The 16,120-nt window shown below is 46.2% G+C and overlaps 1 protein-coding gene across 1 annotated transcript in view; it reads left to right on the top strand.

Annotated features, from left to right (window-relative positions):
• Window positions 1–16,120, top strand: part of LOC144485380 (putative G-protein coupled receptor 149) — a 41,562-nt gene that overhangs the window by 20,544 nt on the left and 4,898 nt on the right. The window contains exon 3 of the mRNA XM_078203572.1: window positions 2,299–2,732. Within this exon, the coding sequence (XP_078059698.1) occupies window positions 2,299–2,732 (434 nt within the window). The remainder of the gene's footprint in view (window positions 1–2,298; window positions 2,733–16,120) is intronic.

The following is a 16,120-nucleotide window of genomic DNA, read 5'->3' on the forward strand; positions in this document are numbered from 1 at the left end:
CCCCTTAGTGTCTCGAGATGCGTAGGTTAGAGGGATTAGTGGGGAAATATGTAGGGATATGGTGGTAGGGCCCGGGTGGGATTGTGGTCGGTGTGGACTCGATGGGCCGAATGGCCTCTTTCTGTGCTGTAGGGTTTCTATAATTCTATGATATATACCTTGCAATTAATCATGGGTTACCCAGTGTCCTGGCCAATATTTATCCCTCACTCAATATCACAAAACAGAAGATTATCTGGTCATTATCACAAGTTTATTTATTAGTCACAAGCAGGCTTACATTAACACTGCAATGAAGTTACTGTGAAAAACTCCTAGTCACCACACTCCAGCACCTGTTCGAATACACTGAGGGAGAATTTATCATGGCCTATTCACCCAACCCGCACATCTTTGGATTGTGGGAGGAAACCGGAGCACCCGGAGGAAACCCGCACATAGACGGGGCTAACGTGCAAACTCAACACAGATAGTGGCCCAAGCCGGGAATCGAACCCAGGTCCCTGGCGCTGTGAGGCAGCAGTGCTAACCACTGTGTCCCATGCCGTCTTGTGCTCTAGAAATTGCTCTGGACTTGTGCTCTGGAAATTGCCACTCCCATAGCCTAACTGTTTCAATACAGCAACAATGTTGGCATCTACTCCGCACTGTGGAAAATTGCCCAGGTATGTCCTGTGCACAAGAAACAGAACAAATCCAACCCAGCCAATTACCGCCCCGTCAGTCTACTCTCGATCATCAGTAAAGTGATGGAAGGGGTTATCAACAGCGCTATCAAGCAACATTTACTCAGCGATAACCTGCTCAGGTTGGGTTCTGACAGGGTCACTCAGTTCCTGACCTCATTACAGCCTTGATTCAAACATGGTCAAAAGAGCTGAATGCCAGAGGTGAGGTGAGAGTGACTGCCCTTGACATCAAGGCTGCATTTGACCAAGTACGGCATCAAGGAACCCTAGTGAAACTGGAGTCAATGGGAATCAGAGGGAAAATCCTTCACTGGTTGGAGTCATGCCTGGCACAAAGGAAAAGGTTGTAATGATTGGAGATTAATCACCTCAGCCTTTGGACATCGCTGCAGGAGTTCCCCAGGGGAGTGTCCTAAGCCCAACAATCTTCAACTGCTTCATCAGTGACATTCCCTCCATCATAAGGTCAGAAGTGGGGATAATTCACGTCTCCTCAGACACTGAAACAGTCCATGTCCAAATGCATCAAGACTTGGACAATATCCAGGCTTGGGCTGACAAGTGGCAAGTAACACAAGTGCCCGGCAATGACCATCTCCAACAAGAGAGAATCTAAACGTCACCCCTTGACATTCAATGGCATTGCCATCACTGAATCCCCCACTATCAACATGCTGGGGGTTACCATTGAGCAGAAACTGAACTGGACTTACTATATAAATACTATGGCTAGGGATGAGTAATAAATGGCAAAGGAGAGATTATATGCGCTGGAGTTTAAAAGATTGAGGGGGAATCTCATAGAAATCTATAAAATCCAAACAGAACTAGAGAGGGTAGGTCCAAGAAGGATGTTCCCATTGGTGGAGGTGTCCAGAACCCGGGGCCACAGTCTCAGGATATGGGGTAAACTATTTTGAACTGAGGTGAAGAGAAATTTCTTCACCCACAGAGTGGCGAGCCTGTGGAATTCACTGCCATAGAAAGCAGTTGAGGCACTGGGGCAGCGGGTGGCACAGTGGTTAGCACTGATGTCTCACAGCGCCAGGGGCCCAGGTTCGATTCCCGGCTTGGGTCACTGTGTGGAGTTTGCACATTCTCCCCGTGTCTGCGTGGGTTTCCTTCAGGCGCTCCAGTTTGCTCCCACAATCCAAAGATGCGTAGGGTAGGTGAATTGGCCATGCTAAATTCTCCCTCAGTGTACCCGAACAGGCGCCGGAGTGTGGCGACTAGGGGATTTTCACAGTAGCTTCATTACAGCATGAATGTAAGCCGACTTGCGACTAAATAAACTTTTATATGTTTTCAAGAAGGAGTTAGATATAGCTCTTGGGACTAAAGGGATCAAAGGCTATGTGGGGAAACAGGTTACTGAGTTAAATGGTCAGCCAGGATCATAATGAATAGTATTGTAAGCTTGAAGGGCTGAGTGGCCTACTCCTGCTCGGCTAAATGTGCTAGAACTGCTGAAGTTCCTATGGAAACCAGATACTTATCACATAGTCAAACATGCAAATAATTGGTCAACATGTTTTGGCACCGTTTTACTGACTTTATGGCATTATGTTCCTATGGCAATTCCTTGATAAATAATTCTGTCCTTTTCTAGCAAAACGAAGAGGTTTTGAATTCAACCTATCATTCCAGCAAGGATATGGGGTATATAAGATATCCCAAGCAAACAGCTGTGGTGCTGAAGAAAGCAAGTCCCTGTCTTACCATAACCTTACCGCCTACCAGTCTGAGTGCAACAAATTTGCCCCTGCCCAACTCAAGGAGACTCCGAGCGCTGCGAGAATAGAGATCAGCACCGCCACTTTGCAGGACAGCTCCCCGCGGATATCGACGGAGCAGAGCACAGAGCCATGCAAAGTGAGCACGGTTCAGGACAAAGAGAACAGCAACGACCCCGGAACCTCGGTCGCTGGCTCCACCGGCTCCCCGGAGGCCTCGGAGCACAAACTGGCCCAAGAGGAAGGGCGCAAGTTGGAGCTGGTCGACTGGGAGTGGTGTCGGAGCAAGTCTGAAAGGACTCCACGACAGGTGAGCACATTCACTGGTACTTTAAGGCTGTCTCATCAATGGGACATCCAAAACACTCTCCTGTGTGCTAACAAAATCAGAAACCACAGGTTAGACCCATGAGACGTGGGAGCAGAAGTAGGCCATTCAGCCCATCAAGTCTGCTCCGTCATTCAATGAGATTATGATTGATCTGATAATCCTCAACTCCACTTTGCCGCCTTATCCATAACTCTTGATTCCCTTACTAATTAAAAATCTCTCTATCTCATCCTTGAACATACTTAATGACCCAGCCTCTACAGTAAAGAATGCCACAGATTCACTGCCCTCTGAGAAAATCATAGAATCCCTACAGTGCAGAAGGAGACCATTCAGCCCATCAAATCTGCACCGACTACAATCCTACCCGGGCCCTATCCCCACAACCCCACGCATTCACCCTAGCTAATCCCTTTGACACTAAGGGGCAATTTAGTATGGCCAATCCACCTAATCCACACATCTGTGTGAGGAAATCGGAGCACCCGGAGGGAACCCACGCAGACACGGGGAAAATGTGCAAACTCTACACAGATAGTGGCCCAAGCCAGGAATCAAACCCGGGTCCCTGATGCTGTGAGGCAGCAGTGCTAACCACTGTGCCATCATGCCGCCCAAGAAGAAATTCCTCCCCATCCCTGTCCGAAATGGGAAACCCCCTTACTCTGGTCCTAGACTCTCCCACAAGGAGAAACAACCTACCCTGTCAAGGCCCCTGAAAATCCTGTTTGTCTCAATAAGGTCATACCTCATTCTTCTGAACTCCAGTGAGTACAGACCCAACCTACTCAACCTCTCCTGATAAGAAAATCCCTCCATACACAGGATCAACCTGGTAAACCTTCTTTGGACTGCCTCCAAAGCCAGAGTATCATTCCTTAAATAAGGAGATGAAATCTGTTCTATTGCATATAGTCTACCAGTAATTGAGGCAAACCTTGAGTTTTATAATGTAGGAACTTGTTATTAATATCACAACATAAACAGAGATTGTAATCTCTATTTATTGAACAAGGTGATATGATCACTAACGCAACCGAGAAGAATTTGCTACAATTGCAATGCCATTAATATTAGTAACACACAGCACAATCTAATCCCAGCATTATTGGAAATGTTTTCAGCCTTTGTATGTGTTTGGGAACTCTAACTGGAACACCCGTTATTTTTCTGCTCTTACATCCATACTATTTTCTTTCAACACCACTTCCAAACCCCAATTTCCATCTTTCCCTAATGGATATGAGTTTTACAGGCATTGGCAACACTCATGTCTGGAACCCAAATACTGAAGTGAGTCCAAGCAGTGAGTATTGCTAGGCTGTTCAATAATTAACATTTTTTCAGTGCCTTTTTTCTTTGCTCTTTCATGGGATTTGAGTGTTGCCAGCAAGGACAACATTTATTGCCCATCCCTAATTGCTCTTGAACTGACATTTCAGAGGGCAATTAAGAGTCAACCACATTGCTAGGCCAGGCCAGGTAAGGATGGCAGATTTCCTTCCCTAAAGGACATTAGTGAACCAGATGGGTTTTTTACGACAGTCGATGATGGTCACCATTAATGAAATTAGCTTTATATTCCCGATTTATTCACTGATTTTCCAATTCCATCCCATGCATGGTGGGATTTGAACCCAAGTTTCCAGAGCATTGACCGTGGTCTCCAGATTATTGGTCTGGTGACATGACCAAAAGGGCACCTTCTCCCCTTTATATATCAATAATCTCAGATGCATATACACGTACATGAAGATGTCCGGGTTATGTTGATGGGCCATGCTAAATTGTCCTTTGGTGTCCCAAGGTGTATAGGTTCGGGGGATTAGCGGGGTAAATATGAGGGGCTACGGGGATAAGGCCTGGGTAAGATGTCTGTCAGAGAGTCGGTGCAGACTCAATGGGCCTCCTTCTGCATTGTACGGATTCTATGATTCTATGAAGGCACATGCACATATACACAGAAATGTAAGATTACGCACATGCAAATTCTGACTCCCAGGAGTGATTGGATCAGGAGCAGGAAACAGCAAAAGTTCCCATGAATAAATGCAGTGGCGTTTTCCCTCATGTACTGGATGTTTATCACTCAAAGAACATCACTGAAACAAGACTGGGGGAATGGCACATTCTCAGATGTACAGCTTACAGAGGGCAGCATGGTGGTATAAGGGCGGCACAGTGGTCAGCACTGCTGCCTCACAGCGCCAGGACCCGGATTCAATTCCAACTTCGGGTCACTGTCTGTGTGGAGTTTGCACGTTCTTCCCGTGTCTGTGTGGGTTTCCTCCGGGCGCTCCGATTTCCTCCCACAGTCCAAAGATGTGCGGGTTAGGTTGATTGGCCATGCTAAATTGACCCTAGTGTCAGGGGATTATCAGTAAATACATGGGGTTAGGAGAATAGAGCCTGGGTGGGATTGTGGTTGGTGCAGACTCGATAGGCTGAATAGCTTCGTTCTGCACTTTTGGGGGTCTATAGATTCTATTAGTTGTTAAATCAAGGCCCCGGCTGGACATATACGATCCTTTGGCACTATTTCCAATAGATTATCGTGTTGCTGTTTTTGGTAGCTTGCTGTGCCTCATTTCCGAAATTAGGACAGTGATTACAGTTCAACAGTATTTTACATAAGAACATAAGAAATAGGAGCAGGAGTAGGCCATCTAGCCCCTTGAGCCTGCCCCGCCATTCAATAAGATCATGGCCGATCTGAAGTGGATCAGTTCCACTTACCCGCCTGATCCCTATAACCCCTAATTCCCTTACCGATCAGGTATCCATCTATCCGTGATTTAAACATATTCAACGAGGTAGCCTCCACCACTTCAGTGGGCAGAGAATTCCAGAGATTCACCACCCTCTGAGAGAAGAAGTTGCTCCTCAACTCTGTCCTAAACTGACCCCCCTTTATTTTGAGGCTGTGCCCTCTAGTTCTAGTTTCCTTTCTAAGTGGAAAGAATCTCTCCATCTCTACCCTATCCAGCCCCCGCATTATCTTATAGGTCTCTATAAGATCCCCCCTCAGCCTTCTAAATTCCAACGAATACAAACCCAATCTGCTCAGTCTCACCTCATAATCAACACGTCTCATCTCTGGTATCAACCTGGTGAACCTTCTCTGCACTCCCTCCAAGGCCAATATATCCTTCCGCAAATAAGGGGACCAATACTGCACACAGTATTCCAGCTGCGGCCTCACCAATGCCCTGTACAGATGCAGCAAGACATCTCTGCTTTTATATTCTATCCCCCTTGCGATATAGGCCAACATCCCATTTGCCTTCTTGATCACCTGTTGCACCTGCAGACTGGGTTTTTGCGTCTCATGCACAAGGACCCCCAGGTCCCTCTGCACAGCAGCATGTTGTAATCTATTTCCATTTAGATAATAATCCAATTTGCTATTATTTCTTCCAAAGTGAATAACCTCGCATTTTATTGGCTGCAAAGATGCCCCGAGGTTGTGAAAGGTGCTATTTAAATCAAATTTCTTTATTTCATTATAACTGTACTTCAGTCACTAAGACCAAATCATGACCTGCATTTATTAAGTCACCTAATACACTCTGTAAAGCAGAAAGGAACCATTTTATTTGTAAGTTATTTCAGTGCCCTCGGGGACCTACCTCCACAAGTTGAGAATTAAGAGATATGTTGTTTCTTTGTGATTTCTCTCCTCGCTTGACATTAAACGAGACATTTTTATGTGTCTCAGTCATTGGCAACCGTGTTTATTAGCACTCTGTAGGAAACTGCATTAAACTGGATTAAAAGAAAATAACGTCCTCAGAACTGGAAAGAGAGAGAGAGAGAGAAAGGGTTTGCGTTCTCTTCACTGCTTTCCTGACATTTTATGCATTTTATAATTCTCATCCTGGTATTTAAAACCCTCCATGGTTTCCCTGTCCTTAATTCTGTAATTTCCTCCAGCTCTTCAACCTTCTGAGAACTCTGCATCCCTCTAGCCTCTGTGTGTGGCTGCAATTTTCTTTGCCGCTCCATTGATTGCCATGCAGTTTTAAACTGTAAGCACAGCAATTGTCAGCCTCTGCATCTTTGCCTCTCTCCCTTTTAAGACATGGTTTACAATCTGCCTCCAAATAAGCTTTTCACCACTTGTCCCAATATCATGTCAAATTTAGTCTGATTTAGGCTCTTGTCAAACACTGTGGGATGTTTGAGCACATCAGTGTTGTAAGTTGTTGGCGTTATTCCTTGATCTACCTTTCTTTACATTTATCAAATTTTCAGTTCAGTAGTAAATTGCTAGAGAGGGCGGCACAGTTGTTAGCACTGCTGCCTCAGAGTGCCAGGGACCCGGGTTCGAATCCGGCCTTGGGTGACTGTCTATATGGAGTTTTGCATGTTCTCCCCATGTCTGCGTGGGTTTCCTCTGGGTGCTCTGGTTTCTTCCCACAGTCCAAAGATGTGCAGGTTAGGTGGATTGGCTATGCTAAATTTCCCCTGAATGTCCAAAGATATGTAGATTAGGTAGATTAGCCATGGTGACTGTGCAGGGTTAAGGGAATAGGGCAGAGGGGAGGGACTGGATGGGATGATTTTTTTTGAGATTCGGTGCAGACTCGATGGGCCAAATGGTCTCTTTCTGCGCTGTCAAGATTCTATTCCATGGTGATCCCAGATTCGATCGCTGAGTTGGGAGATAGCAAATCTCAAAGTGGAACAGCAGTTTGCAAGATGTAATCAGCTTGAGTGACCTTGAACTAGAGAAGGGGATATCAGCGAGAATTCTTTCACTATTCCTTATCCAACAACTCTTCCTGCATATGCTTTGTGTGAGGATAGAATTGAGCTTGGCTCTGGAAGTTGTCCCAATGAAATAGCTTGAAAACACTCACTCCCTGGGCTCACAGATGGAGAATCGTTCATTGGGCCAGTGGAAATGGTGCTTGTAACAGCCAGACCTTTAGAAGGAAAAGTTTTAAAATTGGCCATTAACATCAGAGATGGAGCCATTTAGTCCATCGGGGTTTTTTGTAAGAACAATTCAAGACTAATCCCATTTCCTTGTTTTGTCCTCATATCCCTATTTTGCCCTCTGACATTCAAATTTCTGCTACTTAATCTATTTGGCATGGGCGGCACGCTGGCACAGTGGTTAGCACAGCAGCCTCACAGCGCCAGGGACCCAGGTTCAATTCTGGCCTCAGGTCACTGTCTGTGTGGAGTTTGCACGTTCTCCCCATGTCTGCATGGGTCCCTTCCGGATGCTCAGGTTTCTTCCCACAGTCCAAAGATGTGTCGTTAGGTTGATTGGCCGTGCTAAATTGCCCCTTTGTGTCAGGGGGATTAGCAGGGTAAACACATGGGGTTACGGGGATATGGCCTGGATGGAATTCTGGTCGGTGCAGACTTAATGGGTCGAATGGCCTCCTTCTGCACTGTAGGGATTCTATGATTCTATTTATACCATAGCACACCAAAGTCCCATTCACCCAGTGTTCACTGCTCTACCTTGCCTCCAAGTCTAGCAATCTCTTGGTTTAAAAACTCGATTTCAAATCTCTCCTAAACCCCATCCCTCCCTATCTCTGTCGTGCACTCTAGTTTCCCTGTGTTTCTCCAACTCCTCCTGACACATTACCAGTGTAATTGTTCCACCCATCCAGGCCCTAAGCTTTGGAATTTCCCTCCCCAGTTCCCAAACCTCTTTACCTCTGTCGAATAGGAATAGGAGCAGGAGCAGATCACATGGCCACTCAGCCCTGCTCACCATCCAATATGGTCATAGTTGACCCTCCACCTCGACTCTGCTTTCAACACATCTCCCATATCCCTGATTCCCTGAGACCAAAAATCAACCTGACTCAGCCTTCAATCTATTCCACAAACCCCTGAGACAGACAATCCCAGAAATTCACAACCTCCTTGAGCGAAGAAACTTATCTTGACCTCACTCCTAAATGATTGACAAAACCACGGAATCAGAATCACAGAATCCGACAGTGCAGAAGAGGCCCTTCAGCCCATCGAGTCTGCACCGACGCATGGAAGACCCTGACCTGCCCATCTAATCCCACTTGGCCCATCGCCTTGGATGTTATGGCGCGCCAAGTGCTCATCCAGGTACTTTTTAAAGGATGTGAGGCATCCCGCCTCCACCACCCTCCCAGGCAGCGCATTCCAGACCCTCACCACCCTCTGGGTAAAAGGTTTTCCCCAAATCCCCCCTAAACCTCCCACCTCTCACTTTTAACTTATGTCCCCTCGTAACTGACCCTTCAACTAAGGGGAACAGCTGCTCCCTATCCACCCTGTCCATGCCCTCATAATCCTGAACACCTCAATCAGGTCACTCCTCAGTCTTCTCTGCCCATGCAATCTCTCCTCATAACTTAAATGTTCCATCCCAGGCAGCATTCTGGTAAATCCTCTGCACCCTCTCCAGTGCGATCACGTCCTTCCTATAATGTAGCGACCAGAACTGCGCACTACTCCAGCTGTGGCCTCACCAAAATTTGATACAGTTCCATCATGACCATGATTATGTTTACCTTAGTAATGGAAAAGGATAGGTATATACCAAAGGGCAAGAGTTATAGCTGGGGGAAAGGAAATTATGATGCGATTGGGCGAGATTTAGCTGGCATAGGTTGGGGAAGGAAACTGCAGGGGATGGGCACAATTGTAATGTGGAACTTGTTCAAGGAACAGCTACTATGCGTCCTTGATAAATATGTACCTGTCAGGCAGGGAGGAAGCAGACGTGTGAGGGAACCGTGGTTTACTAAGGAGGTTGAATCTCTTGTGAAGAGGAAGAAGGAGACTTACGTTAAGATGAGACGTGAAGGCTCAGTTAGGGCACTTGAGGGTTACAAGTTAGCCAGGAAGGACCTAAAAAAAGAGTTAAGAAGAGCCAGGAGGGGACATGAGAAGTCTTTGGCAGGTAGGATCAAGGAAAACCCTAAAGCTTTCTATAGGTATGTCAGGAGTAAAAGAATGACTAGGGTAAGATTAGGGCCAGTCAAGGACAGTAGTGGGAAGTTGTGCGTGGAGTCTGAAGAGATAGGAGAGGCACTAAATGAATATTTTTCATCGGTATTCACACTGGAGAGGGACAGTGTTGTCGAGGGGAGTACTGAGATGCAGGCTGTTGGACTGGATGGGATTGATGTTCATAAGGAGGAGGTGTTAGCAATTCTGGAAAGGTAAAAATAGATAAGTCCCCTGGGCTGGATGGGATTTATCCTAGGATTCTCTGGGAGGCTAGAGAGGAGATTGCAGAGCTTTTGGCTTTGATCTTTGTGTCATCATTGTCTACAGGAACAGTGCCAGAAGACTGGAGGATAGCAAATGTTGTCCCCTTGTTCAAGAAGGGGAGTAGGGACAACCCTGGTAATTATAGACCGGTGAGCCTTACTTCTGTTGTGGGCAAAGTATTGGAAAGGATTATAAGAGATAGGATTTATAATCACCTGGAAAGGAATAATTTGATTAGGGATAGTCAGCATGGTTTTGTGAAGGGTAGGTCGTGCCTCACAAACCTTATTGAGTTCTTTGAGAAGGTGACCAAAGAGGTGGATGAGGGTAAAGCGGTTGATGTGGTGTATATGGATTTCAGCAAAGTGTTTGATAAGGATCCCCATGGTAAGCTATTGCAGAAAATACGGACACATGGGATTGAGGGTGATTTAGTGGTTTGGATCAGGAATTGGCTAGCTGTAAGAAAAGAGAGGGTGGTGGTTGATGGGAAATATTCATCCTGGAGTTGAGTTACTGGTGGTGTACCGCAAGGATCTGTTTTGGGGCCACTGCTGTTTGTCATTTTTATTAATGACCTGGATGAGGGCGTGGAAGGATGGATTAGTAAATTTGCGGATGACACTAAAGTCGGTGGAGTTGTAGACAGTGCGGAGGGAAGTGGCAGGTTACAGAGGGACATAGATAAGCTGCAGAGCTGGGCTGAGAGGTGACAAATGGAGTTTAATGCGGAAAAGTGTGAGGTGATTCACTTTGGAAGGAGTAACAGGAATACAGAGTACTGGGCTAATGGTAAGATACTTGGTAGTGTGGATGAACAGAGGGATCTGGGTGTCCATGTGCATAGATCCCTGAAAGTTGGCACGCAGGTTGATAGGGTTGTTAAGAAGGCGTACGGTGTGTTAGCTTTTATTGGTAGAGGGATTGAGTTTCGGAGCCAGGAGGTCATGCTGCAACTGTACAAAACTCTGGTGCGGCCGCATTTGGAGTATTTCGTACAGTTCTGGTCGCCGCATTATAGGAAAGATGTGGAAGTGCTGGAAAGGGTGCAGAGGAGATTTACCAGGAAGTTGCCTGGTATGGTGGGAAAATCGTATGAGGAAAGGCTGAGGGGCTTGAGGTTGTTTTCGTTAGAGAGAAGAAGGTTAAGAGGTGACTTAATAGAGGCATACAAGATGATCAGAGGATTAGATAGGGTGGATAGTGAGAGCCTTTTTCCTCGGATGGTGATGGCTAGCATGAGGGGACATAGCTTTAAATTGAGGGGTGAGAGATATAGGACAGATGTTAGAGGTAGGTTCTTTACTCAGAGAGTAGTAAGGGCGTGGAATGCCCTGCCTGCAGCAGTAGTGGACTCGTCAACATTAAGAGCATTCAAATGATCATTGGATAAACATATGGATGATATTGGAATAGTGTAGATTAGAGGGGCTTTGGATTGGTTCCACTGGTCGGCGCAACATCGAGGGCCGAAGGGCCTGTACTGCACTGTAATGTTCTATGTTCTATGACCTCTCTGCTTTTGTAATCTGTACTCTGATAGATAAAGGCGTGTGTGCCCTGTGCCTTTTTCACCACCCTATTAACCTGTCTTTCCGCCTTCAGAGATCTTATCTTCAAACTATACTTCTGTGTTCTCGATTCCCAGCCATCAGCGACAACTTCTCAGTGTCTACCCTGTCAAAATCTTGCATGTTTCAATCAGGTCACCTCTCATTTTTCTAACCTCCAGAGAATATCAGCCCTATTTACCATGCCTCTTATCATAAGACAACCCTGTCATCCCAGGAACCAACTGAGTGAACCCTTGCTGTACTGCCTCCAATGAAGATATATCCTTCCTAAAAATCCGATACAATTGACTTCCTTAAGTTGCTCCTTAAAACTTTTTCATTATGTGACTCAATGCTGAATTTTACTGAGTGAGGTGGGGTGGCGTGAGGGGCGGGGTGAGTGAGAAAAGCATGAAATGTCCATCCCACAGCATCCCAAACGCAATCAGCAGCAGCAAGGAAAATGCGGGATTTGTGCCCTTAACGGCACAGTGGCGCAGTGGTTAAGTAATGGGCGGCACAGTGGCACAGTTGTTAGCACTGCTGCTTCACAGTGCTAGGACCCAGGTTCAATTCCGGCCTTGGGTCACTGTGTGTGTGGAGTTTGAATGTTCTCCCCGTATCTGCGTGAGTTTCCTCTGGGTGCTCCGGTTTCCTCCCACAGTCCAAGGTGTGTGCGTCAGGTGGATTGGCCATGCTAAATTTCCCCTTAGTAGGTTCGTAAATTCAATAGACTTAGGCCATTCTGCCCATCAAGTCTGCTCTGTCATTCAATCATGGATGATATGTTCCTCATCCCCATTTTCCTGCCTTCTCCCCATAACCCTTCAACCCATTACCAATTAAAAATCTGTCTAACTCCTCCTTAAATGTACTCACTGTCCCAGTATCCACCGCACTTTGGGACAGCGAATTCCACAGATTCACAACCCTTTGGGAGAAGCCGTTTCTCCAGGTTAGATGGATTGGCATGGGAAACGTCCATCCCTTGGTCTCTAATATTGTCCGATAATATTCCCATTTAGCCTTAGGAGTTTTACTACTTTAAAGGCACTATACAAATACACATCGGTGTTTTTAACTGTTGATCCAATGTACCCTTAATACAATCATTGCCTCAAACATTCTCTGCATTAATAACAATTTGTAAAGACATTTCTCCGAACTGCTGACAATTTTCAATTGATGACCATCTTGTTAGCAATTCTCAATCAGAGGAAACATTTTTCTCTTGTCCTTTTTCCTGGTCTTCAGCTCTGACGAAGGGTCATCCAGACTCGAAATGTCGGGTCTATTCTCTCTCGACAGATGCTGTCAGGCCTGCTGAGATTTTCCAGCATTTTCTGTTTTTGTTTCAGATTCCAGCATCCACAATGTTTTGCCTTTTTCGAAAGGTTTTCCCTAATCACTGCACCAAAACCCTTTCTGATGTATTTTTTTCCAATCTTGATTAAACCTCCGCCCAGTCCCCTTTGCTCTTGTGAAAATGGTTCCAACGTCTCGCTATAACCATGATAGTTTCCCATTCCACGGTGGCACAGTGGTTAGCACTGCTGCCTCACAGCGCCAGGGACCCGGGTTCAATACCCGTGTTGGGTCACTGTCTGTGCGGAGTTTGCACGTTCTCCCCGTGTCTGCACAGGTTTCCTCCGGGTGCTCCGGTTTCCCCCCACAGTCCAACAAATATGCTGGTTAGGTGCATTGGCCATGCTAAATTTTCCCTCAGTGTACTCAAACAGGTGCCAGAGTGTGGCAAATAGGGTATGTTCACAATAATTTAATTGCAGTGTTAATATAAGCCTACATATATGATTTGATTTATTTTTGTCACATGTATTAGTACACAGTGAAAAATATTGTTTCTTGCGCGCCATACAGACAAAGCGTACCATTCATAGAGAAGGAAACAGGAGAGTGCAGAATGTAGTGTTACAGTCAGAGCTAGGTTGTAGAGAAGGATCAAAATAATGCGAGGTAGGTCCATTCAAAAGTCTGATGGCAGCAGGGAAGAAGCTGTTCTTGAGTCGGTTGGTGTGTGACATCAGACTTTTGTATCCTTTTCCTGACGGAAGAAGATGGAAGAGAGAATGTCCAGGGTGCGTGGGGTTCTTAATTATGCTGGCTGCTTTTCTGAGGCAGCGGGAAGTGTAGACAGAGTCAAAGTAAAGTTTATTTATTAGTCACAAGTAGATTTACATTTACTGTGAAAAATCCCCTAGTCTTCACACTCTGGTGCCTGTTCGGGCACACTGAGGGAGAATTCAGCATGGCCAATGCACCTAACCAGCATGCCTTGGGATTGTGGGAGGAAACCGGAGCACCCGGAGGGGACTCACGCAGACACGGGGAGAACGTGCAAACTCCGCACAGACAGTGACCCGAGCCGGGAATCGAACCCAGGTCCCTGGCACTGTGAGGTGGAAGTGCTAACCACTGTGCCACTGTGCTGCCCCAATGGATGGTAGGCTGGTTTGCTTGATGGATTGGGCTACATTCACGACCTTTTGTAGTTCCTTGCGGTCTTGTGGAAGAGTTGGAGCCATACCAAGTTGTGATCCAACCAGAAAGAATGCTTTGTGACACTAATAACTAAATTGAACTTGTGTGGAATGGAGAGAAACCTGAAAAGAGACCTGACAACATTGCACTTGCATTTTTGTATCTCATCACTTGAATGCTAGTACTGCTGTCAAAAGTGATACATTGAAAAGGTATTTGTCAAAAGCCCTGCAGCGGCAGAACAGGAACCAGAGAACATTGTTCATGGCTGAAGGAAAACCTCAGTGCTGATCAGCATGCATGAGTGATGGCTGCTGAGCAATGCTTTCAAATAAAAATCACAAAGGCACCCTGAGTATCAGGGCAAATCCTGCTGTTTCCATACAGTGCCTCCGAGGATTCTGTTTTCCGTAATGCCTGTGCCAACCCAATCTGAAAATCCTTATCCATACCAGCTCGTGATCAGCCTGGGCAATGGTCACAATCGAATAATGGAGCCAAGGCCAACACTGCTCCAGTGCTCCAGTGGAATTCATATGGTGCTCGTGGAAGTGGAAATGACTAGGGTTGGGAAGCATTTTCCGATCAGGGCCATTGTGATCTCCTGGACTCGTTTCGATCGCCTCAGGGGGTCGGAGAGGAATTTCCCAGATTTGTTTTCCCCATATTGGCCCTGGGGTTTTCACTCTGGGTTTTCGCCTCTCCCTGGAGATCACATGGTCTGGAATGGGGGGGTGGGGGTGAGTTAATAGGTTGTGATGAACAAAGCATCGTAGCTGTGAGGGACAGCTCGGTGGATAGGATATTGGTATGTAGATAGGCTGGAAAATTGGGCGGGGATCCTGGATTCAGGATTCAATCCTGGACCGGGGAGCGGCGCGGGCTTGGAGGGCCGAAGGGCCTGTTCCTGTGCTGTATTGTTCTTTGTTCTTTGCTCCATTTTAGAAAAGAGAACCAGGGGCTTTTACTGCTAGCCCCCCTTGTTCAGGGTTCCACAGCTGGATTAGGAAGAAGGGACATTGATTAATAGTTTACAAATCTATTTCTTCAGTTAAGCACCAAATTCTGCTGGAAATCACCCTGCCCAGCTAGACTGAAGCCTCTCACACATTGAGCATCCTTTCCAGCTCTCTGCAGCTGTGTAGAGTCATAAAACAATAAAGCACAGACCACTCAGTCCGTCATGCTGCTTCAATGATCCAATTAGCAGCAAGTTCCTGCCCTTTCCCACAGTCTAATACTCTGGAAGTTAGCATTGAATCTACTTCTTCTCTCTTTTTTAAAAGTTTATTTATTAGCATCACAGGTAGGCTAACATTAACACTGCAATGTTACTGTGAAAATCCCCTAGTCGCCACAGTCTGGCACCTGTTCGGGTACACTGTGGAAACCCACGCACACATGGGGAGAACGTACAGACTCCGCACAGACAGTGACCCAAGCCGGGAATCGAACCTGGGTCCCTGGTGCTGTGAGGCAGCAGTGCGAACCACTGTGCCACCGTGCTGCCCTGAGAGGGCAGATAGATTCAGTTGATGGAATGCATCCCAGGGTGCTAAAAGAGGTGGCGGGAGAAATAGCAAATGCACTAGTGGTAATTTACCAAAATTCACTGGACTCTGGGATGGTTCCCGCAGATTGGAAAACAGCAAATGTGACACTGTTTAAAAAAGGAGGTAGACAAAAGGCGGGTAACTATAGGCCGGTTAGCTTAACTTCTGTAGTAGGGAAAATGCTTGAATCTATCATCAAGGAAGAAATAGCAAAACATCTGGATATAATTGTCCCATTGCTAAGACACAGCATGGGTTCATGAAGTCATGTGTGACTAATTTGGTGGAATTCTTTGAGAACATTACATGTGCAGTGGACAATGGGGAAACTGTGGATGTGGTGTATCTGGATTTCCAGAAGGCATTTGACAAGGTACCGCACCAAAGACTGCTACATAAGATAAAGGTGCACAGTGTTACGGGTAATGTATTAGCATGGATAGCGGATTGGTTAACTAATAGAAAGCAAAGAGTGGGGGTAAATGGGTGTTTTCCTGGTTGGCGATCAGTGACTAGTGGTGTGCCTCAGGGATCAGTG

This window comes from Mustelus asterias, chromosome 3 (assembly GCF_964213995.1).
Source record: "Mustelus asterias chromosome 3, sMusAst1.hap1.1, whole genome shotgun sequence".
NCBI classification, from domain to species: domain Eukaryota; kingdom Metazoa; phylum Chordata; class Chondrichthyes; order Carcharhiniformes; family Triakidae; genus Mustelus; species Mustelus asterias.